The following is a 25153-nucleotide window of genomic DNA, read 5'->3' as shown; positions in this document are numbered from 1 at the left end:
CCTCAGTCTCATCTCTATCCACCACCCCCCCCACCCTCTCCTTCCCTGTGCGGCATCAGTGTGCTGCTAGCCCCCACTCTGATGATGTCATCAGCATCTCAGTGCTACTCTGCATCCTGGGCTCTGCCACCAGAGCCATTTTGTTTCAGGCTGAGGAACGATCTTTCTGCTCAGCCTCTGGATCCATTGCCCCCTCCCTCCCTCTCTAGTACCCTGCCCTGACGCACCACTGCGTACCAGGCCCTGCAACTCCATCCGGCCTGTCTTACCGAGGGGGTGGGGGCTTCTCCTGCATTGATGTGCTGAGCTAGGGAGAGGCAGTAAAAAAAAACAAGTGTGTTAGGCTCGGAAGAGAACAGATGACACTAGAAGCAACCTTGATGGACTAACAAACCACTGTCGACGCTCTGTCGGGATATTGACACCAAGCAATAGGGCAGGTGAGATAGACTCAGTTCCTGATTTGTGACATTAAAAATGATGTTTTATTGATGCGTTTCATGACCAAGAGTCAGTGGGGCTGAATGAGGAGACTGGGTGGTGCTCTGTTCTGTTGTGTCCCTGTCTGAAAGGCCACACTTGGTCTGTTGACATCTTTAGCAGTAAACAAAATTTTGATGAGGGCACTGTCAATGACGTTTGCTCTACACAATTTATGATGAAAATATTATTATCAAGCATTCAGCACTAAAATGTCTGTGTGGTGCTGATGATACTGCAATGGTCTAACACAGCAAATACCAGTTTTTATTAGCACAAGACAGAGAACATTTCTTGTATTGTGATTATTGCTTGACATATGAAGACAGGCATGGTTATACCACACTAAGCTTATTTTAACAGTTATAATGATGGAAACAGAGTGTCCTGTTTGTGAGAGGGTGAGGCTTAGCTATTAGACATTACATTAGCTCTAAAATGGTGGGGCCAGTATTTACATTAGAAATCGTGATGAAAGCAACTGTACATAGATGAACTTATAATACAGGTAATCAAAATCGCTGTGACATTCAGCTATAAATGTCATGTGAATTTTCCTACCTACAGTTCCCATCTCTAGTTATTCATGTAATCAGCTGCCTTCGTGTCTAGTATGTTTCGATGTTACACTTGGTCCTTTATCCGAGACAAAATGAATAGCATTTTATGTAAATGCATCACTAAAGGAAAATGTACCTTGGCGCTGGACAATGGATGCTACATTCGCATAGTAACAGACGCGTCACGTTTAAGATTTTACTGTTGCAGCGCACAATACGAGCAGTGACGCTACTACGATTTAATTAAAGTATCAAGTAATTTTGTACAGATACCGACCGCCTCCTCGTCATTTTGTAGACCTTACTTATCGGTATATTCACGCCTCGACAAATTACAGGCTCATTCGTGATGCCACGTTGGAAGATCTGACGCACTTACAGTGCATGGCATCGCGGACGAGAGCGAGTGGCTGACCGAGTTATGAGGCTGTGGTCCTACGCTCCCATGAGCAGCCATTTTCGTGTTTATAAGTGGAATAAGTCAGAATCTACATTCAAGATACCGCATGCTTAGTTGAACTTAACCACAGAAACAACTGAAAATCTCACGTTACGATTCTAAAAAAAATCTCTGCATGCTGGTGTCAATGTGTGTGTTAATTATGGGGCCCTGTTCAAAGTTAGGTATTGGTTTAACTGACGCTAAGGAGCAGGTCAGCTGTCTGCAATTTAACTAAACATATCAGCATACAACAAATATTTTGAACGTTAATTTTCACTTCATTTAAATAAAATGCAAAGACGTTTGAAACGTCTAAGATCGTGTCAGCTGGTTGGTACGACTGCGTCGGTTTTCATTATGTGATCCTTTTGTTTTTATGCACATCGTAGAGGGGACATGAGGGATGTGGTACTGTTTAATTAAAAAAAATTGACTCCAAAGCATCACTAGCAGTTGCGAATAAATCCAGATGGCTCTCATCTGTCTATTGAGAGGCTTCGATGAAACGTCTGTTGATGGGGTTAGTCATGCGCTGTTGGCAGAGGGGTGGAAAAACATACCTTGTTTCACACAGAAACATACGTTTTAGAGTCTCTCACTTTTAGTTCACATAACAGGTTAATACTATCTTTTTATTTATACATATTCATTTCCAGGTTAAACCCACACTTAGAATTTATTCTCTCTACCTCTCTCTACCTGCACTGTCATCACACCCTGAACATATGTTATAAAACCATAGCTAGTTCATGGTAAGTATTCTTACAATGAACAAGACCTCATGCTTGTTGAGGAACAGTGATGATGGATGATACCCAGTCTCTATCATAGGGCACAGACGGTCCATTTCTTTATCTGTATGTGTTGTATGGAGGCATTGGAAAACCAGCATCCAGTTTCCTGTAAGGACATTTGTTCCATTACTTCAAAGTTCGCGACAAGTTGCAAAGCATTGCATAAATCTGTTGTTGAGGAGTGCCAGAACATATCTGCAAAATTGGTTTGCTTTATGTCTTGCCAGATTAAAGTGCTGCTTGGCTTGTGGACATTAAAACCTAGAATAGGTTTTAAATGTGTACGTATAGTTCAATGAATACCTGTTTTTCATGTGGATCTTAAAAGTATTTGCTTATCCTCACAGTCTGCATTCTGCTTTATTGAATTAGACTATGGATTGCATTTTCTTCCCGCTATTTTGGCTCACTGTAGACAAAATAGCAGAAAAGGCATAGTCTCCCCTGCTGTGTGTCACAGTAAAAACACAAGTATTAATTTTTCTTACATATTACATATTTAAGACATCCCAGAAGACATATTTTGTGAAATGGGCCGTGTTTTTCCAGTTTGTGAAGCTGTTAGAGCATTGCATACACACTGAACATAAGTTCTGCCAAAACAAGCCAGTTTACAATTACGTAAATTAATCTGCTAAATGGATGAGTCAGTATTCTGGACCTGGTGCATCATGGTCAGTACTTTAGTCGGCCCCATTACTTTATTAATTAATCAATCTCACAAGCATGTCAATTAGAATTAGCTGTTTAATTATATGTATCCTCCAGACCATGAATTTCATGTACTAGTGTACCAGTGATTTTTCTGTTTTATTTATTCCTTGTGAGAACAGATACAAGGTGTTAACATGATTCAATCACTTTGGACATAGCTATGTTTGTAGTTTACATCAAAAATGTAACATGGGACGTGACATTTCTGTACTACATTTATTGTTTTTCTCATCTCACCTTTAGGTGGCCAACTGTCCACCCATTCCTGACAGAGTTTCTGTGTAGCAGCACAGGGCACCATGGCGGGGGCTTCTGTGAAGGTGGCTGTGAGGGTTCGTCCCTTCAACTCCCGAGAAATCGGAAAAGAGAGCAAGTGCATCATTCAGATGTCAGGAAACACCACCAGTGAGTACAATTTTTGCAGCAAAAATATGAGGTTTGGTGTAGAGTAGAGTGTGAGGAATATTGAGTGATGAGCATATCTCTGGGCGTGGGGGTGGGGTTGGGGGGGTCGAGGGGGGCATTCTTTAAAGGCTTTTGAGTGTAAGATGCTTTCCAGTCTTCTAAGTGTCCTGCGTTAATAATGAATGGTGCTATATGAAATACCAACTTCTAGACTCTCCTGTCAGCACTCATGGGTAATATCTGAGTCAACTTTCCAGGGTTACAGATTTCAATATGAGATGGAAGTCATAATGGTTGTTGGCAAGGGATACAATCAAATTTTTAAGATCTAAACTGGTTTTGACAGAACCGGCTTGTTCATAGCTATGTAAAAATGTATGTTTGGGGAGCAGTGCTGCTGATAAGACAAAAAGACTAGGTCTATTCAGTGCAAAAAGGCAACTGAAATGAAATGCTCAATTAGAGTAAATTAAACAAATTTGGTTCCAAGCTGCAAAGTCAAAATAACTCTGGGAGCATCTTGATGAATGCGTCAGTTTTTCAGTACATAAAATTGGCTAAAAAAAAAAAAAAACCCAGACATGTAGCAGATGAAATGTAGAGTATGACAAATGGTTCCAGAAAATACCAATGATTTATGTCAAACAGCAATGATTATCGAGACTCCTGTCTGTGCTGTGCTGAACCATTAAAAGTATGGATGTTGGTGGAAGGAAAAAGAAAAACATTTCTAAAGATGAATTTGAATTACTTTTCTTGAAAGGTTCTGTTAAAATAAAGATATGATACCCACCTGCAGTTTCAAAAACATTTTTCAGAGCATTCAGCAGCTAAACCAGATTAATTAATGCAAACTGAACATGAACTGTAAGTGAGAACGCTGACAGCCGATTCAGTGAGCAATGTGTAACACACTTCACTGCTTTGTGTAAATAGGCCGATTGAGAGAATGCCTCGCCACTTCATTCCTGCTCCCTGAGGGATGACTCAGATTTGACCATCATGCATTTTTGCTTTACTCAAAGCAGTGTGACCAAATGAGAAATTTCTGAGTTTAGAGTTTATGTTTTCTGTCCTTTGACGGCTTATGTTATCCCTGTTATTCTGATATGGTAATGAAGCTAGTGGGTTCACACAAAGTCATAACTGACCATTACTTTTTTCAGTTGCCCCATTCCTCAGTCATTTGTCTTTGTAAATGATTCTGCTGTTATGGCTGCCTGCAGTTCGACTGACCACCCAAGTTACTCATTGTGCTTCTTACATTTCAGCAATCATAAACCCCAAGCAGCCAAAAGATAACAAGAGCTTCAATTTTGACTACTCCTACTGGTCGCACACGTCGGTAAGTCGCTTTAGGCCTCATTCGTCCTGAATTATCTCATGCCTCTTCTGCGTTGTTCTAGGAGAGACTTCTATACTAAGTCTTTTGTATTCCTCTTTGCTATTTGCAAAACACAGCTGTCATTAATATATGCAAATGAATCTTGAATTAAGTAAATGAAATGAAATAAATTCATTTGTTTCCTCTTTTCTCCCCTCACTGGACAGCCGGAGGATGTAAATTATGCATGTCAGAAGCAAGTGTACAAAGACATTGGCGAGGAGATGCTCCTTCATGCATTTGAAGGATACAACGTCTGTATCTTTGCCTACGGTCAGACTGGGGCTGGAAAGTCTTACACAATGATGGGCAAGCAGGAAAAAGACCAGCAGGGCATAATCCCACTGGTACTTATCATCCCTGATAACTCTGTGGTTCAGCATAATTTTGCATAATTTAGCACAAATTACCACTGTTCCTCTATAACTGGACCTAAACGATTGGACCTGTACAGTTTTACTGTAATGCAAAAGCAATCCCAGAGACCCTCTTTAGATGGATGGCATGACATAAATGGTTACTGTTCATCTATTAAATTCATAACTGAGAATCTGTTTTTCTCTAAAAGCTTTGCGAAGACCTCTTTACCAAGATAAACGACAGCAATAATGATAACAGCATGTCATATTCAGTGGAGGTAAGAACATCCTTCATCAGTTGTTAGGCAACTCATGGACCTATATAGATACACAGATAAGAATAAATGAGATTAAAACTTCATTTTTACCTTTGATGCTGTAATGTATTCACTTAAGCTCTTCACTATACTTGTTGGAAAAAGTGGGTATAAGTCAACAGTATGATGTCCTTTCAAGAACAGGTTGTGTCTCAGGCTTTTTTTTGGTTTTCTGTCATCTTCTGTCTTGGTTTTTGTTAGGTAAGCTACATGGAGATCTACTGTGAGCGTGTACGTGATCTACTGAACCCCAAAAACAAAGGCAACCTTCGCGTGCGAGAGCATCCCCTAATGGGACCATATGTGGAGGACCTGTCCAAACTAGCCGTCACCTCCTACAATGACATTCAGGATCTGATGGATTCTGGCAACAAAGCCAGGCAAGTGGACAGAACTGCTGAAACATAGTGAATAATGTATTCTTGATCTATTCATATGGGGTGATGTGTGATGTTTCTTGGATGATGTGGTCCTTAAAATCTTAGAAGTTCTTGCTTAACGGATTCAATTCAAATCATGTCAGATTTATAACAAGACATCAGACTGGAGTGACCTCAAGATGCGCTTTCTGCTGCAACCACAACTGCTCGGCATTTCTAATCTAACCTGGTAGCTTGGTTCTGTGAGAGGACAGATCATTGTCTTTGTCAGTAATTCCTTGTCTGTTCTGACACTTCTCTTGTACCATAGGACTGTGGCTGCCACCAACATGAACGAGACTAGTAGCCGCTCCCACGCAGTCTTCAACATTATCTTCACACAGAAACATCATGATAGTGAAACAGAGAACACATCTGAAAAGGTACAATATTATTCTCTAGATCACATTGTGAGTCATTCAGCGAAGTGCTGTGGAAACACAGCAGTTATTTATATCCCAATCATATTAGGAGAGCTAAACTGACATGATGCTCAAAAATAAAATAAGGTATAACACTCCAAAAATCCATCCAGTAAAAAAAAAAAAAAGAGAGAGAGAGAGAGTGGGTCCTTGACGATGTGTGTTCATTTCTTGTGATTCAACAATTCTGTGTGGTAACAGGTCAGCAAAATCAGTCTGGTAGACTTGGCAGGAAGTGAGAGAGCTGATTCCACTGGAGCTAAAGGCACCAGGCTGAAGGTGGGTGCTATTTACTGCACAGCTGAGGTGTTTTTCCACATTTGGTAATTTTCCAAAAAGCTCTCTGAAGTTCTCTCCCTGCCTGCATATACTTCACCAGTGAAATACTTGGAGCTGGTCACTGTCACTGCGCCAGATTTACATTTGTCTCACTTTTCCTTATTTTTAACAGGAAGGAGCAAATATAAATAAATCTTTGACCACACTGGGCAAAGTCATCTCCGCTTTGGCTGAGATGGTGAGAATACTTCCCTTTCATGATAATTGATAAGTGACATCAGTTTTGGTAGAGAGTTGTTTTAGGAAACCAATTACTAAATGGCTGCTCCATTTCATTTCTGTTTAGGACTCTGCGCCAAACAAGGTACGGACAGAGCATCAGTCTCCTCTTCTACTGATGAGAAAATCTTAAAGGGCTGCAAGTTGAAACATCCAATATTGATGTGTTGGCTTTTTTTTTCATTTGACAGAACAAAAAGAAGAAGAAAGCAGAGAGCTTTATTCCTTACAGAGACTCTGTTCTGACTTGGCTACTTAGAGAGAACCTTGGTATGGGGATCACATGATACAGCTCTCAACTAACATTGCACCACAGTCTTCACACTTGCCTAAGAACATAAAATTATCCAATACGATCCATTAGCCCGAACAGTCTGATCATTATTTTATAAGATCTGTAACTAATGTAGGTTTCAGAAATTCATAACGGAATCATACCTTGTTATAGCATCACTTAATCTGAATGATTTATTATTGATCAGGAGGGAACTCACGCACTGCCATGGTGGCAGCCCTCAGTCCTGCTGATATAAACTACGATGAGACTCTGAGCACTCTTAGGTAAGACACCATTCCAAAAACTCACTTTCACATCAAACCTAAATTCCTGTAGTCATTCAGTCATGATAACCTGCTTGTGGATATCTGCAATATGGGTATCCTGATCCATGTTTTATCTGATGAGCGGTTGGATTCAAATTGCTGCGATTCCTGTGCTTTCATGATATTAACGTGAAATATAGACCCATAAGGATAGGTCTTTGGTCTCAGCTCAGACTGTTCTCATCTCTTTTATGTGCTAACGTAACATGCTGTTCCTCCCTAGATATGCTGATCGCGCCAAACAGATCCGCTGCAATGCCGTCATCAATGAGGACCCCAACAACCGGTTGGTGAGGGAGCTCAAGGAGGAGGTGGCTCGACTGAAAGACCTGCTCTATGCACAAGGTCTTGGAGACATTATCGAGAGTGAGTTGCTGTGACCTGTTATTTACTGGAAATACAAGAGCTCAGAAAATACAAGAGCACACATGAATACATTCAAACTAGACTTTGCAGAAACACGCTTCCACTCTAATATATGGATATGCATGTACCACCACACCCAACATTAGTCCTTCAAAAGGATATTGATGTGTCTATGACAGGGTGGGGTTCATTAACATTAACGCTGATTATATTTGACAGAAGATTCATTATAAGAAGACAAGAGGTCCGCAACTGAGGGTCAACGTTAACTCTGCAAATGTATTTTAAGAATCCTTCTTTTTCTTTTTCCCAGCATATCGGGGTCCTGGCTCTGGGATGCCTGGTCTCAAATGTGTGTATTTTGGCACAGTCCAATTGCTTTGCAGCTTAGCGAGACCCAACACTTTAGCCTCTGAAGCACCAAAGCCAGCCTGCTCCTCAATTTGAAATAGTACTAGAGTTCACATCGAACAGCAGTCTCACTGCTTGTGCTTAAGCTGTGGTGGTTCAGAGGTGCTCTAGTGGCTGGCAGATGTCTTAGCTTTCGGTTCGCCCCTGGGCAGAGGAGCAAGGGCTGGGCTTGTATAGCTGGCTTTGGGCATTGAGCATGCTCTGTGTGCAGCTATCTGTTAATTCTGGAGCAGGCAAAAGTACTAGTGATGCTTAGCAATGAGTACTTTTGTCATTTGAATAGTTCACCCTTATGTTCTCCATGGTGATTACACAAAGATGAATTTTAGGCATGCTGTACAATCAGTGTTTTTTTTTTTTTTTTTAACTGAAGATCCTTTTAAGTGAGTTTTTGTTATTAGTCTTCTTTATATGAGAGGGGAATATGCCTAGTCATTGCTTTATAAAATTGAATGACCCACAGATTTATGTTGCTCATTCTGCTACTTGCAGTTTCTTTCAGCCTCTTTAATTGGTTTTGAGCCTCTGTTCTCTTTTCTCATACTTTCTACTCCCTCTCCCTTTCCCTTCTCCCTATACCGGCGGCTTTCCGTTTCTCTCACCCCATTTTCCTCCCATAACTTTCCTGCCCACTGTTCCCTTTCTTTTTATGAAACTTCCTTTGGCAGACTTATCCAATTACAAGAGTAATGTGAATAATCTCCAGGCTGTCAATCAAAGGGGTCATTTCTCCACAGTGACCAATGCCATGACAGGGATGAGTCCTTCGCCCTCCCTCTCTGCCCTCTCCAGTCGGGCTGGCTCCATTAGCAGTCTGCATGATCGTATCATGTTCAGTCCTGGCAGTGAGGAGGCTATTGAGAGACTTAAGGTGAGTGCGATGAATGGATGGATGGATGGATGGATGGATGGATGGATGGATAGATAGATGGATGGATGACTGGGTGGATGGATGGATGGATGGATGGATACATGGATGCTTGGGTGGATGGATGAATGGGTGGATAGATAGATGGATGGATACATGGATGCATGGATGGATATATTTGAGGTTGGAGTGGATGGCTTTTAGCTGAATGATTGGATGATGGATTGGTTTCACAGTTGGAATAGACTGAAGCAAAGCCAAATGCACTTTTTCTCTGTCATGTGGCATTTTTTATCACTAACAGGAAACTGAGAAAATCATTGCTGAGCTCAATGAGACCTGGGAAGAGAAGCTTCGACGCACAGAAGCTATTAGGATGGAAAGGTAGGATACTCATAATAAAACTCCAGTTATCACAACAGTCCTACTTTACACATTTCTCCATACGCATATATGGAAAAAATACTATGTCTTAGACTGTAGAAACTGTAGTCTACATCTGTAATGAAAGAGAGGTATTTTTCAGTTGCTATCTTTAATCATGGGCCTTGTCTATTCAGGGAGGCATTGTTGGCTGAGATGGGTGTAGCCATGAGGGAAGATGGAGGCACAGTTGGAGTCTTTTCACCAAAGAAAGTAAGTAACTGTATTTGCCAATGAAATCGAAAATCCTTATAAGAATTCTAGTTTTACTGGATATTTTTCTAGCAAATTCCAACCTTTAGAATGTAATGGGTGTTACATGTCCAGCAGAAGTGAAGCTAGTGACCAGTAACAAAAAACTCTTTTTCAGACCCCTCACCTTGTTAACCTCAATGAGGATCCTCTTATGTCTGAGTGCCTGCTATACTACATCAAAGACGGAATTACAAAGTAAGAAAACTTATTATTCTGAAGGGTCCTTTTAAGATTTTTCATCATTCGCTTTCATTTTGCTTGGTTATTCAGGGCTGAATTCCAAGCTGTCTGTTACAGACAGCTGAACATAAAATTATTCCGACTACCCATTTTCCTAACTACCAAGTCATTTTCATTTCAGTAAAGTGCCATTCCCCTCTGTGATTTGTCTTTTAGCTGAGCACATTAGCCTATTCAGTGTGTCACCCACACATTTGTGCTCTCTGCAGGGTTGGCCGTGAAGATGCCAGCAGTCGGCAAGACATTGTTCTCAGTGGTCACTTCATCAAGGACGAACACTGTATATTCAGCAGTAGCAGTAACGCCTCAGGAGAGGGAGTGGTGGTACTGGAGCCTTGTGAGGGAGCTGAGACTTACGTCAATGGCAAGAGAGTGACAGAACCTATTGTTCTGAGATCAGGTTGGTGTGCTTTACAGATATATAGTATTTCTTCACATCCTGTATGTGTTCTAGTGAGTCTTTTGCTACTTATCCCAGGTGTCCTTGCGGTAGAAATGTGAGTGTTTAGTAAAGCAGTTTACTGTGTGATTTTTTTTTTTTTTTATCCATTTGCACTGTAACGCAGAACTGCAGTTTAATACTTAAGGATCAGCAGGATGTGTAGACAGGTGCTAAAACAGCTGACTGGTGGTTTCAGGAGGCTTCTGAGAGTCTAACAGTGTTTCCACAATGCTCACAACAGGGAACCGGATCATCATGGGGAAGAGCCATGTGTTCCGATTTAATGACCCAGAGCAGGCCCGTCAGGAACGTGAGCGAACCCCATGTGCTGAGACACCTATGGAGCCTGTTGACTGGGCCTTTGCCCAGAGAGAACTGTTGGAGAAACAAGGCATTGATATGAAACAGGAAATGGAGCAGAGGTAGGGCTATGTCATTACTCTTAACTGCTGATTTATGATCAATTCTCTGTTGCCATTTCATCATGGGGCTATCAGAAAAGCTCTGGTCTCCAATAAGTTCTTAGGGCTTCCATAGATCCACTAGCTTCAAATTTCATCATGAAATCAAAATGAGTTAATATATAGTTATTCAAATGATGACATATCCTTTGCCAGCTAATAACAGCAATTCCTTTTCTGTTTCTGTAGGTTGCAGGAGCTTGAGGACCAATACCGTAAAGAGAGAGAGGAGGCCAGTAACCTCCTGGAACAACAGAGATTGGTAAGCAAGGCTAGCACTTAATGGATAATCCAAGTAAAGGAATTTGCACAGAACCTGTGAATGACTAAGTGCTCTTCATTCAAAGGATTATGAGAGCAGGTTGGAGGCCCTTCAAAAGCAAGTCGACTCACGCTATTATCCAGAGACCACAGAGGAAGAGGAGGAACCAGAGGAGGAAGGTGAGAGGACTCAGCATTTCTTTGACATTAGAGGGCAGTGTTGGTTTGTGATTCACCATCACCAGCACTTGTGTTGCTTGTGACTTTGTGCCAGTATTTAAAAGGCAGCACATTTGGCTGTATAGGTTGACTGCTGAGCTGTTGTCTGTTGAGCAATTTATTTCCAAATCCTTAAGACACTCCAATGAATCCATTAAGGATGATGAATTCAATGAATACAAGCCCTCATGGCTAATTGTTTTTCTATGGCTCTTCAAGTGCCATGGACCAAAAGAGAGACTGAGCTGGCACTGTGGGCTTTCCGCAAATGGCGCTTCTACCAGTTTACGTCCCTGAGAGACTTACTCTGGGGCAATGCCATCTTCCTTAAGGAGGCCAATGCTATCAGTGTGGAGCTGAAGAAGAAGGTGAATTTAACCTGAATTGTTTTGTTCCTGATGAAATAATGAATGGTTGTTGCTTTCTTAATTTTAGACATTTGATATAGTTTTATATTAGGCTTTAATGTTGTCAGTTATTATGCGAAATAGTGTGGTTAATACAGCCTTCTCTCAGTATCGGTCAAGCAATGCTGAAAATCTCTATTTCTCTCGTTTTTCAGGTCCAGTTCCAGTTTGTGCTTCTGACAGACACACTCTATTCTCCACTGCCCCCTGATCTCCTGCCCCCCAGTGTGGCTAAAGACCGTGACAAGAGGCCTTTCCCTCGCACGATTGTTGCTGTAGAAGTTCAGGACCAGAAGAATGGAGCCACGCATTACTGGACTCTGGAGAAACTGAGGTACAGTCTGGGTGAATTAACACACCCCATCTGCTTTCTCTTTACAGGTTCTGCCATTCTCCTGGATCTGTAACATTTCCTTTTATGTTTGTCCGTTTTGAACTGATCCTAACTGATTGTCATTTGATGAATCACTGATCTACATTTTGAAGTCAGCAAGCAATCAAAATAAAGAGAGCTTCAGGAGATTCCTGCATTAGTAATCAGGTGCGTGGTTCCTATAGTTCTTTCTCATTCTTGACCATCCTTCTTGCAGGCAGAGGCTGGATTTAATGAGAGAGATGTACGACCGTGCAGCAGAGGTGCCCAGTAGCGCAGCTGAAGACTGTGACCACACATTGACCGGTGGCGACCCCTTCTATGACCGCTTCCCCTGGTTCCGTCTGGTGGGCAGGTGAGCACTGTGAATGCCCAAGTGTGTGTACGTCCACATGTATGTTTCACTGGCAGATGAAATGGAAGCTGAGCTAATGTGGAATAATGAAGGAATAGGTGGCATGGCTTCCAGCGTGTTTACCCTGGTAGTGATCACATTTTGGTTAGCTATATGTGACTCTTGGGGGGGGTAGGGAAATCAACAATTGAGCCACTGGTCACCTCTTTGACATTTCATGAACTGCAAAGTGCATTTTTTGCTGCAAACAACCCTGCCCTACTTGTCTTATTCAGACATTTAAAATTTTGAAAACCTCAAGACGTGGTTGACCAAATGCACTATAGGCATCATACAAGCCTTGGTGCAAGTCAGGAGATGTACAAGGCTGGGATACAGCAATACCTGTGTGGCTGTATGTGTGTGTGTGTGCATTAGTTAATGCCAGAGTGTGTGTGTGTGTGTGTGCGTGCGCGCGAGTGTGTTCTGTGAGACAGTGGTGGTGTTGAATTAACCCAGTTCATGTCTCCGGCTGCACCAGCGCCCCCATTCTCAACACATGCATGAGCGAGCGCATGAGTGACCCCACCCCCTCCCCCACCCTCTCCGATTCCGAGTCTGAGATAACCGAGCTCGCAGATGAGCGGCATTATGGGAAGGTGGAGGTGGAGGAGTTGGAGGAATTGGAGGACCTGGACGATGAGATCTTTATGGACGGCCTGGGCTCAGAGATTGGGAGAGAGGAGGAGGAGGATGGTGTGAGGGAGCACTGCCCAGGCACCAACGAAGGCCAGGACCCCTTTTACGACCGCTGGCCTCTGTTCAGTTTAGTGGGAAGGTTGGTGAGGTTTCAGGAGCATGCTGCCAGAGGAAACTAGCTCTTTCACACTGAGAATTGTGAGTTGGGGGGTGGGTCAGAATAATGGGGTCTGCTCCACATGTAGGTTCTGTCACTGAACCCCTTCAGTGTCCTCTTGAAATGGAAATTGTTTTTGAAAGCAATCAAGAAAATTTCAGAGCACCTCAGAACAAGCAGAAATATATTCCCTGAGTGGGCACCATGAGTCACATATCTGGATGGAGAAACCTTGAGCCCATAGAGGTTTAAGCTTTTGTTCTCTCTTTGTTGTGCCATATTGTCAATACAGTGGAGCCTTTTTTATGCAGTGGACTGAATTATAGTGACTTTACCTTATCTTCCTGTTTTACAATGGGATATCTCAGATCATTATACTTGAAGTACAAGTTGAGTGCCATCCAGGACTGGGGTTAATTCTGAATAAAGTGTTAATCGATGGATAATTGCAGTTCAATTCTTGGAGTCTAATTGCTGTTAGAATTGACATTGTTTCTGAGGATTAAATTGAAATTACAGGAAACAATGAGATTCCCAATCCAAGAGAAGCGTTAGTGAACATGTAAATTACATTAAAATAATCAAAGACCATCAAATAAAGATTAAATAGTCTCATGCAGTGTTCATTTGCTCATATTGCTCTGCAAAAACAGTTGATGTGAATTATGTAGTTCTTATTTTAACAGTTGCTTTTTTCAAACTGTTTTCAAAGCTAAATTTGCATAGCACCTTTCTAAAATTCCACCCAGACATTCAAAATCAGCTTAACTGCACTCAGAAATGTTGTATTTACACAACACAATGAAATTCACAGTTCAGCTTCCTGTAATTCCAACTCTGTTTCCTCCACATTTAATTTTTTTCTATTCATTATTTCCAGATTTAATTCAGATTCCAATTCTCTATTAGAATTGGTATTTATTAATCTGTTCGAGAATTCACCCCAACTCTGGTGTTATCTTCACAAATCCTTCTTTTACTGAATTTTGTTTTGCTTTATGTGCACTTTTTGTTAGCACTGTAAGTCTTTCTCATTGCATTACTTCCTCTGGATCTCTTAAAAGCAAACACTGTCATTCTAGAGATTCATCTAAATGAATATGCAGTAAAAGAAAATTATGGTATATGTATTACACATTGTTATAAGAATACTGAGCTGACTGACAAAGAGTAGTGGAAAAAATAGTTTGAAAGAAAGGAAATGATGTAACATTTAATCACTCTATTTTATGTGCCTTAAAAAGCTTAATGGCTTAATGAACACTTAATGAACTTTATAAGTATAAACAAAATACCCATACCTTTCTGGTGAGTGTTCTTAAGTGCACAATATTTTAACATCCTGGATTTGTTTTGATTTATTTTGTCATTCAAGTTTTGACAGTTCATTTTCTTTAATGTCAGAAAAGTGAACTTTCCCTTAATTGAATATTATTCTCCAGCGATAGTATCAACTGCGTTCTGTCACTGCAGTTATGTGATATACCATTTCACCCAATTATTTGTTGTGCTTGAAGACTATGGATCTCATGATGAAAGAGCTGGTTTCGACTACAGCAGTCTCAACCAGGCATGCCAGAGCTCAAATTTATACCGCAGTTTTTTGATTGGCTTTCACACTCACACTTACCTGCACACATGCATCATACAGAGACCTGTGACGTGTGTTGACTTTGAGTTCACTTTAAGTTATGGGGTCAAAACTCATGTATGTTGATGTTATTTCAATTTTGTTGTTTTCGAGTTTACTTTTGGTCCTTTAAGCCAAAATTTGGAGTTTCATTTCTATGATTTTTTTGTTATCTGAGCATGCTGTCTTTGCGCCTCACCAATCTTGTTGTAAGCTCCTCTCCTCTGGCCTCCCCACCAATTGTTGAATCACAGAAACTTCCATTTAGTCTCTGCTGGAAAAGGGAAGTGTTGCCTAAACATGTTAGTGTTACAGGGAGATATAGAAGTAAATGAATGTAAATTAATTTGTAAAGTACACCAAGTGTGCATATGCTGAGAAATGTATTACATTCCTTAAAACTTTAATATTAAAGTAAATATTGGAATATTAGAAATTAATATTAGAAATACATACATTTACAAAAGCTATAATGCACACAAAACTGTCTAATCCTTGCTTGAGTTTGACTTTTACACGCTGTTTCTATCTCAGATATTCAAAGCCCATAATTTTAGTTTAATTACCTATCCATTTTCCCCATGAAATTTGAATTGTTTGCTGCAACTTGAAATGAAATTTTTGGAATTTATTATCTGTACCAAACAAGTACATATTTTTTCACAAGTCTAAAAATTTTGACATGTATTTGATAGCACTTAAATTTTTCAGTTTTACCTTGCATTTGTGCTGAGGTAGGCGTTGAGGGCACACAGGCTGTGCCTGGTAAGCGAACAGTATGTTGTGGTTTAGATCTCCTCAGAATGCATGCATCTTGAAACCCTTCACCAACCCCTGACACTGTCAAAACACCCCAGACTTACTACTATTTGGCTCAGATTTACTGGAGCCAATAGCACATCTTAAATGTTTTTTAAAAGGACTAATGTAGCCAGTTACTGATGCTTGACAAACGCCTTGGCACATCTCTAGCTGTGTTACATATTTTGTATGAGTTGAACATGAATGTGCTAAGGGCTCCAGTCAGCCAGATCCTCTGAACCTTATTTTAGAGAATGGGGGCTAACAGAGAATTTTCAGAAACGTGCGGCAGACGTAAAAGGCACCTTTTGGCTTTCGCTGGAGCATTTCCTTGTTTGGTTGCTTTTTTTGTGTGTCTCAGTATTGTGTTGTCCAGTGGCAGTGTGGCTGCATTGATCTTCATGAAAACTGATGTAAACGTTCATCTTTTGCTCTCAGTGCCTCACTCACTGTGCTCTTCTTCTTCTTCTTTTCTTCTCCTCTCCTCTCCTCTCCTCTCCTCTCCTCTCCTCTCCTCTCCTCTCCTCTCCTCTCCTCTCCTCTCCTCTCCCTCTCTGCTCTTTCTACACCACCCTCTCTGTTCCTCCAAATGTCCTCTGTCCTCTTGTTCACACCCCTCCTTCCACCCTGGTGTCATCTCCTTTCACAGGGCTTTTGTGTATCTCAGTAACCTCCTCTACCCCGTGCCACTTGTGCACCGTGTAGCCATTGTGAGTGAGAAGGGGGAGGTGAAAGGCTTCCTAAGAGTGGCAGTGCAGGCCATTTCAGGTAGGTTTCCCTGGACACTGATATTGCCCCCCCCCTAGGTCAGCCAATGAGAATCTGAGTAGCACATTGTAGCCCACTGAGCTTTCACTGTTGTGGTCGTTCAAATTTGTGTTTTTCTTTCTTTTAGCTGATGAGGAGGCACCTGACTATGGGTCTGGTGTGAGACAGTCGGGAACAGCCAAGATTTCTTTTGAGGACCAGCAGTTTGAGAAGGTATGCAGTGAATTTACTGATTCAGCTAAAAAAACAAACAAACAAAAAAACCCAGCGGATTGGATCCTGCAGACCAATTTGATTGAAAGACAAAAAATGAATAAAGTACTTGTGAAGAAAAAGTAATGGAATTTCTCAAAAACGTGTCTCTTTGGGCAGTTCCAAACAGAGTCATGCTCCGGTGGAATGTCACACTCAAACACATCTCAAGAGGAGTTACGTATCGTAGAGGGAGAGGGACAAAACTCAGATATGTCTCTTTCAGCAGACGAGGTCAACAACAACACCTGTGCTGGTAATATACAAATGTGGACTGATATATGTATATTTTTTTATGGCCTGATATAATGTTTCGACCTATATTTCCACCACCCATAAATACAAAAAGCTGCATAAAAATGACTTAGCAAGAAATTTAGATGGGGGCAAGTTGATGCCAAAAGAGAGGTGGATTAGTATGATACCGTAAGTCCTGTTGTGCTCTTCCTCACAGCTACCCCTGAAGTTCCCAGCAGTCCTCTGAAGGGTAATCTAGAGTGCCCTCTGGAGGTAGCTCAGGAGAAGGCCCTGCAGCATCTGAGGATCGGCAGCGTTTTCACTTTCCGGGTGACAGTGCTTCAAGCCTCCAGCATCTCTGCTGAGTATGCAGACATCTTCTGCCAGTTCAAGTGAGTGCAATGAAAATACAGTTAACTCACAATTGACTCCCAATCCATTCAATGCTTTCTGTAAGAAGGACTGATAAAACACAATGATCTGTCCATGAGAGATCAAAAAACTATTAAAGCTACATCTGATACACCCACACAATGCTCAATGAGGCCATTTGGACTTGAATTTGTACTGAAACTGAACCTGCTTGTCCCTTTACAGCTTCATTCACCGCCATGATGAGGCTTTCTCCACAGAACCCCTGAAGAACACAGGCAGAGGACCTCCTTTGGGCTTTTACCATGTACAGAATGTGAGCACAGACAACACCCCATTCAAACTAAACCATTAATGTTCCAGATTTTTATGCAGAACTTTATGTAACATTGGGGTTTTTTTTTGTTTTGTTTTTTATGAAGATCACTGTGGAAGTCACCAAGTCTTTTGTGGAGTACATCAAAAGCCAGCCCATTGTTTTTGAGGTGTTCGGCCATTACCAGAAGCAACCCTTCCCTCCTCTCTGTAAAGACCTAATCAGGTGGAGTGATATCACGTTTATTTGAGTTCACATTTTCCTCACATTTCTTATTTAAATTACCCTAAACCTTTTTTTTTTCGTTTTTGTTTCTAAATCCATTTTATGCACCTTCTGTTTTTCAGTCCTTTACGCCCTACAAGAAGGCAATTCCCCAGAGTTATGCCGTTATCAAAACCAGGTAAAAAAAAAAAGAAACACTCACAAAATAGGCTCAGTAGTTATTCCATGTGTTCTGTCAATTTTGAGTGACAAATAAATTGGACACCACTGCTCACTTTCACTCCCATAGTGCCTGCCACAAAGCTAAGCACACTGACCCGCTCCACTGCTGGCCCCTGTCACTGCAAATATGACCTCATGGCCTTCTTTGAGATCTGTGAGCTTGAAGCTAATGGAGAGTGAGTATTTAAACAAAGTGCAGTGCTTCACTTTGATCATTCCTGAGCTAAATGCCTCATGATGTTGTTCACAATAATATGATAATGACGCATTTATTGTGTCATTATTTTCACTCCAGTTACATCCCAGCTGTGGTTGATCACCGAGGTGGAATGCCATGTCAGGGAACCTTCTTACTGCATCAAGTAAGCTCCTTTCCATTTAAAACCATGGGGGAAGTAGTTAAGCAGAATTGCGAGGGTTAAATGATTCGTTAGAGCCGTTTAGCTCTTTTTTTTTTTTTACCCCTGGACTCTATGATTTGTAAATTGTTTGAATAACTTGTTGGTTTCTGACATTGATTGAAACTGCTTGCTTTAAAGTAGGAGTAGCGACGTCTGATGTGTGTTGTGATACCACTGTAGGGCATCCAAAGGAGAATCACAGTGACAATAGCTCATGAGACTGGCAATGATATTGAGTGGAAGGAGGTTAAGGAGCTTGTTATTGGTAAGTGCAGAGGTTCCAAATATAATTCACTAACTACATATTGATAAATTTTGATATCCTCTCAGGTGTAACTCTGTCTCCAGTAGTTATGTTTAGTCGTTGTTTGTTCAGAATAACTGAATTCAGAGTCTCTGAACTCAGCAGTATTGTTGGTACAGCGGTGGAGGACAATAGCCTTGAAATGACTTTGCCTGGCTCTTGCTTTCCCTCAGGGCGTATCCGTAACACACCCGAAGGAGACGAGACCATCATTGACCCCAACATCCTGTCCCTCAACATCCTGTCTGCGGGTTACATCCGACCCTCTTATGATGACAGGTAGGCCTCCAACACTCCTCTGTCCACTAATGTTGCACTTGTTACAAAGGCAGTCTGTGTGTTTACAATCGCCTAACTTGCATTCAGCCGACCATTGTGTAAAAATCCCTGCCAAAATTCTGTTTATGCTTGAAATTCACTTACGTTCTTTTACTGACTGCTAACATTTTGTGTTCTCCTATCATAATTACCAGTGTGTGGAATATTTGTCCTTTTTTTTTTTGCATAATCATTTGTTATTTTGGTAATACTCATTCTCTAAATAGTATTAATCTAAAAGTTAATAAATACAACCGACATTAACTATTTATTAACTCTTGGGTTAACCTGAGGTTAACACGCCTATTTTCCCCCAATTTTAATAGTGAACAAAAAAGTCAAAATTCACAACTCTGCCTAAACGTTAACCAATTAATACTTAACTTACTAACACTGAAACCTGTTTTTGTTGGTTACTTTCAGCGTTTCACTGGGTATTGACCACAGGTATATTTCTTTGTTATGATCTTGCTGGTTCTTTCAATTTGTATGAATAGATTCTGCTTCCAGTTTAAAGACAAAGGTATTGTTATATGTCATGAACCACTATCATCAGTTTCAGTGTTTGTTGCCAAATTGTGAAACTCTGGCATATATGTTTCTGCATGCTTCACATAAAGTTTGAGGCAGTATTATGTTTCTGATTGCTATGTTTTTCCTTTAATGAACACATAAATGAACGAATGCTCTAACCATAGGTGATGATGTGAGAAATAATACATCTCTCTTATCCATTAACCCTTGTGGTGACTCTCAGGACCTTTTACCGTTTTGAGGCAGCGTGGGATAGCTCCATGCACAACTCTCTCCTCCTCAACCGTGTCACTCCATACGGAGAGAAAATCTACATCACCCTCTCTGCATACCTGGAGGTAGAGCAAATTCTTCTCAGAAAGTCTGTGTTACTAAATAAACTGTCCCCACAGTATACCCTCACTGTAGGCATTTTTCAACCTCCGGTTGTGAGGATCAGTTTTCGTCAGAAGTGGAATACTGCTTAACGTGTTCTGGTGGCACACTTTCACACATACTTTTCACTCCAGATGGAGAATTGTATCCAGCCAACGGTTATCACCAAGGACTTCTGCATGGTTTTCTACTCTCGTGATGCTAAGCTGCCTGCGTCCCGCTCCATTCGTAATCTCTTCAGCACTGGAGCGCTCAGGCCGTCTGAGAGGTGAGCCAACACTTTAGAATGAACATAGAGAAGTTGCATTGTCTTAACTGTGATATTTTCAATTTGTAGTGTTAGTCTGTGTTTAAAGCATTATCTTGACTGTGTTATTTTAAATGTGTAGTGCTGCTCTGTGTTTTAAGCATTATTTTGACTGACCAACTATCTTTTTTTTCTCTGTAGTAACCGTGTGACAGGAGTATATGAACTTTCCCTTTGCCATTTGGCAGATGTCGGAAGTCCAGGTAGACAAAATATATATTAAAAAAATCATATTAGTACTTTGACCACATTAATTCTCAGAAAAATCACTTATCATTATAGAGAGACCTCTCCAATGTTCAAATTCAATTTGACGATAGAACAATCTGGTAAAGAAGGCAAACATATGTACCTCACAGAGAGATATTAACTCTCCTCTCATGTTTTCTTCCCTTTCTTTCCCCTGTCTACATATGACTCAGGCATGCAGAGAAGGCGCAGACGCGTGCTGGACACCTCTGTGGCGTATGTTCGTGGAGAGGAGAATCTGGCCGGATGGAGGCCCCGCAGTGACAGCCTCATACTGGACCACCAATGGGAGCTGGAGAAACTAAGCCTTCTACAAGAGGTAAATTCTAGGAGCAGCTGTACTACTCTTACAATAGCGCCCCCTTTGCATCTATTATAATACATTGTGTGAATGTGTATGTGCTGGCTTTTGTGTATGTATGTATGTGCATGTATTATCAGAGTTGGCAGATAGCACAGGGTGTGTGAGTGTGCTTTTGAGACTGTGTGTCTAATGACGATGTTTCACAGGTGGAGAAGACCAGACACTACCTGCTGCTGAGGGAGAAGCTGGAGGCGTCTTTGCTGCTAGGTCAGGACTCTTTTATTGGCAAAGACCTGATAGAGTCACCAAAGGCATCCCACCACAGCCCCACAGCCAACCTCAGTCTGGCCAGCCCCAGCGAGAGGCAGAGGGAGCTGGCTGCCAAGGTGACCGACAACCCAAGCCCTTCTCAGAAAGTCTGTCTAAATAGATAAATGAACTTTCCTCACAGTACACATTCACTGTAGGCATTTTTACTACTGGTGCAAAGGTTCAGTTTTTGTAAGAAGTGGTATGGCCTACTGCTGAACGTGTTCTGATCGTACGCTTTCATGGCACTATATGGTTTACGGTTTTACGTGTTTAGCCGTAATAGCTCGTAAGTTTCTTGTGCTTTGGAGGGGGTGATGAAACAGTTGTCTCATTCAGTGTGTGTATGTGTGTGTGTGTGTGTGTGTGTGTGTGTGTTTGGTCCCCAGTGCCTGCGACTGCTCATGCACACCTTCAACAGGCAGTACAGCCAGGTGAGCAGCAGTGCCAGTGAGAGCAAGGTGAGATTTTCCCCACTCACTCTCCCCCCAGGCCTTGCCTCATTCTTTTCATTCATATAGAGGAGTCTTTATGCCTGCTCTCCCTCTTTCTCTCTCTCATTCACTCAGACAGGTTCTCAGCCTTGCCTTCCACATTTTTTTTTTTCCGCTATGAACTTCTGCCTCACCCTCTTTCACCCTTTCATTTAGACTAGAGAAACTACAAGCCTTGTCTTCCTCACCATAAGTACCATTGTACTCTTTCTTTTTTGCGTAAAGGGTAAGCATGACGATTTTGACAATGATATGAGCAGAGGAATTACAGGCATCTTTTTCATGTGTGTTCATCAACCTTATGGCCTTGTGGTATCTTTTTGCTTGTGTGTGCATATGTGTGTGTGTGTGTGCTTGTGTGTGTGTGTGTGTGTGTGTGTGTGTGTGTGTTTCAGCTGTCAGAGATGTCAGCATCGCTGCTAAGAGACAGTTCGTCCTCTGCTCTGAGTTCTCTAACACCATCCTCCACCTGTCCGTCGCTGGTGGATGGTCACTATGGCAACACGGATCTCAGGTCAGTAAAGCTAACAACTGCTGTCAAAAAAGCCTTGTCCAGTGTCCGCAGAACCTGATACTAAATGGAAATCTCTCTCTCTCTCTTTCTCTTTCTTTCTCTCTCTCTCTCTTTCTCTCTCTCTCTCTCTCTCTCTCTTTCTTTCTTCTGCCTATTTTTGTGTTCTACTGTCCAGGGGCTCAGAGCCCAACTCTGGGGCCTCCAGTCCTGACTTGGACCCTTTTAGCCCAGAGGAAAGAAAAACCAGAGTCTGCACCTTTGTCCCAAATATTCAAGAGGTTCGGGTCAGGTAAGGATACACACCAGGTCATTTGATTTTTTTTTTTCTTGTTAAAAATAGCTTTACAATAATTATAGCTTTCAATATATTTCTGTCAAATTACCTAGATTCTAAAAACAGTTAGCATTTTTTTTTTTACTTTTATAGACCACAAATGAGTGAAATATGTCCTTTGTTTTTTCATTTTGCTTGGATGACAGTCCCATTGTGTCAAAGAAAGGCTACCTGCACTTTCTGGAGCCCCACACCAGTGGCTGGGTGAAACGCTACGTGGTGGTCCGTCGGCCATATGTCTACCTGTACCGCAGTGAGAGGGACAGTGTGGAGAGAGCCGTCATCAACCTGTCCTCTGCCCAGGTGGAGTACAATGAGGACCAACAGACCTTGCTGAGGGTACGGCTGATCTCTCACTGTTTGACGTTCAGCATTGCAAGATTAAAAAGTCTGAAACGCCTTCGTTTTCACAATGACACAATAACCAGGTCGTATTCTAACGCACCCTTAAGCCCATGCAAAGGTTTGCAACTTATAAGACTAGACAGTGGACTGTTTATTTGCTGCAATGTAGTTGCCATATCATTAGTTATTATATGCATTCAAATCGGTGGCAAATCTGTGTGTGCGCTGGTGCTGCTTATGATGGTGTAATATTTCTGTGTAAACCATGGTCTGATTTGTTGACTTGTGTGTATGTGATGGCTTTGTTCCTAGACTCCAAATGCATTTACGGTGTGCACTGAACATCGTGGAATTCTTCTCCAAGCCAGCAATGACAAAGAGATGCATGACTGGCTGTATGCTTTTAACCCACTGCTGGCTGGAACCATCAGGTAGGTGTTAGTTCTCGTTACACTATTCAGTCATTATGTATGGAATGATAAGCATGTGAGAAAAAAAGCCCACTGTTTTATGTCCTCTCATCTGCATCTACTATATTTCTGCTGTCTGCTCGCAGGTCAAAACTCTCTAGGAGAAAATCGGGACAGATGAGGATGTGACAGGAACGTTGATTCTTTCGCATCACTGACATCCTGATGAAAAAAAAAAGAAAAAAACGACAAAAACAGGAACAGTTTGTTAGAAGAGTGTGCCCTATACTTGCCAACACCCTTACTGTTGTTACCTGCTTGCCTGTTCAACCTTCCCTTCATTGGCTTGGTTGTTACCAAACAGAGACAGAGGGCTAGACAACACAGCGTCTTTGTTAACTGTGTGTGTCATGCCTGTTTCAGCAAAGTCTATGTTAAAAAAGAAAACTTCCTCTCCACTTTTCATTGTCCCTTAACTAACACCGCTTACTTACCTCTGGTGTTCTCTCTGGTAAAAACAGAATCATGTAGTCCCTCCCGTAAGAGAAATTAGCCTTTCCTGTAAATGCAGTGCAATGCTCTATTTGTGTATGTGCTTTTGCGCGTTTGGTGTCAAGTGCTTTTACACAGGCTAAAATAGAACCTTGTTTTGATCAGGTTTTGGCACTTTGTGCTACTTAAGCTGCTGCAAAGCTTGCTGGTCTTCTTATTTTTGAGTTTTCTCAAAAGGTTCCAGGATGATACAGGATGACAGGAAATTGACATTAAACTCAAAGTGAGGGCAGTTCAGAGAGAAGGTCATAGCACCCCTAGCACACTTCATAACTAAACTTATTACTTGAGTTATGTATTTCTCTTTTACATGACATTATTTTAAGAAATATTGTTTATATTTTTAGTTTGTTAAGCATTGTATGGTTTACAAACACGATTAATCCATTAAGGAGTCACAGACTACTGAATGGTTTTGTCACAAGGCACTTTTGGTGATGAGCTTTGATAGTTTACTTTTTCTCCCCTATTAATTTAATTTATATGAGGCCTGTGCTGCTATAGAGAGCATTGTGCCCATTCTGTCTGCTGCAGGGAGTGTTTCTGATAAATAGAGAGATCTACTGATAATCAGAGAAATCCTCTGAATTGGTTTTCTGCTCTCTGTTTGGCTACAGACTGAAATTGCCTCACTAGCCTTTTCATTCTTTTATATCCTATTATATTATTTCAGGATTATTAGAACGTTATAAAGAAATGATTACTGGATTCTGAAGATCTCCAGGAGCTCCTAAATATGTGTTGTATAGAATCATGTGACTCCTTCAACATTCCTTCGACTTAACGACCACATTCAAATTCTGATTCTGTTTGGTTCCAGCTTATGCATTAAAAAAAACCCAACCTGTATTCAACCAAACCTCTATTATCTGTTAACTGAACAACCTGTATTCAACCAAACCTTTATTATCTGTTAAGTGAACAGCCTTTATTCTGTGTGTCTCCTACTTTAAATTCACAAGATGTGTTTCAGTGTTAACAGTTATTTGGGGTCATTTTCACTTTTACCTTGACCCAATGAGAATTTCCCATAGCAATCAATGTTTCATAATCCCAATGTCATGAATTTCTCTGGAGGTGTTCAATTTCCCTCTCAGTTTTAAAATACTCCTTAACAAACCTGCTTCTAAAGCCACTGGTGGGCTTAACAGATAGAACATTACTAAGTACTTGTGTCAAACACGAGATTCAGAAGTGTAAATCCTTA

The 25153-nt window shown here is 41.2% G+C and overlaps 1 protein-coding gene across 1 annotated transcript; it reads left to right on the top strand.

Moving 5' to 3' along the window:
- The first annotated feature begins 3289 nt into the window (after positions 1-3289).
- Positions 3290-23662, top strand: kif1ab (kinesin family member 1Ab). The gene is made up of 46 exons (XM_030774732.1): positions 3290-3395; positions 4667-4740; positions 4947-5126; positions 5348-5416; positions 5657-5835; positions 6146-6257; positions 6498-6575; positions 6748-6813; positions 6922-6939; positions 7046-7124; positions 7337-7415; positions 7681-7823; positions 8903-9105; positions 9407-9486; positions 9663-9738; positions 9896-9975; positions 10230-10420; positions 10704-10884; positions 11113-11185; positions 11271-11364; positions 11623-11771; positions 11966-12144; positions 12401-12538; positions 13059-13355; positions 16454-16572; positions 16700-16785; positions 16945-17074; positions 17279-17453; positions 17659-17749; positions 17856-17974; positions 18097-18152; positions 18264-18372; positions 18492-18558; positions 18778-18862; positions 19075-19180; positions 19977-20091; positions 20263-20396; positions 20577-20638; positions 20858-21003; positions 21195-21374; positions 21687-21758; positions 22187-22305; positions 22481-22594; positions 22786-22978; positions 23297-23415; positions 23541-23662. The coding sequence occupies exons 1-46, from the start codon at positions 3290-3292 to the stop codon at positions 23581-23583; spliced, it is 5364 nt and encodes a 1787-aa protein (XP_030630592.1). The 3' UTR covers positions 23584-23662.
- Positions 23663-25153: the final 1491 nt, after the last annotated feature.

Source organism: Chanos chanos, chromosome 5, assembly GCF_902362185.1.
Source record: "Chanos chanos chromosome 5, fChaCha1.1, whole genome shotgun sequence".
NCBI classification, from domain to species: Eukaryota; Metazoa; Chordata; class Actinopteri; order Gonorynchiformes; family Chanidae; genus Chanos; species Chanos chanos.
Note: the sequence above shows the minus strand (reverse complement) of the source record. Positions and strands in the feature narration are given on the sequence as shown.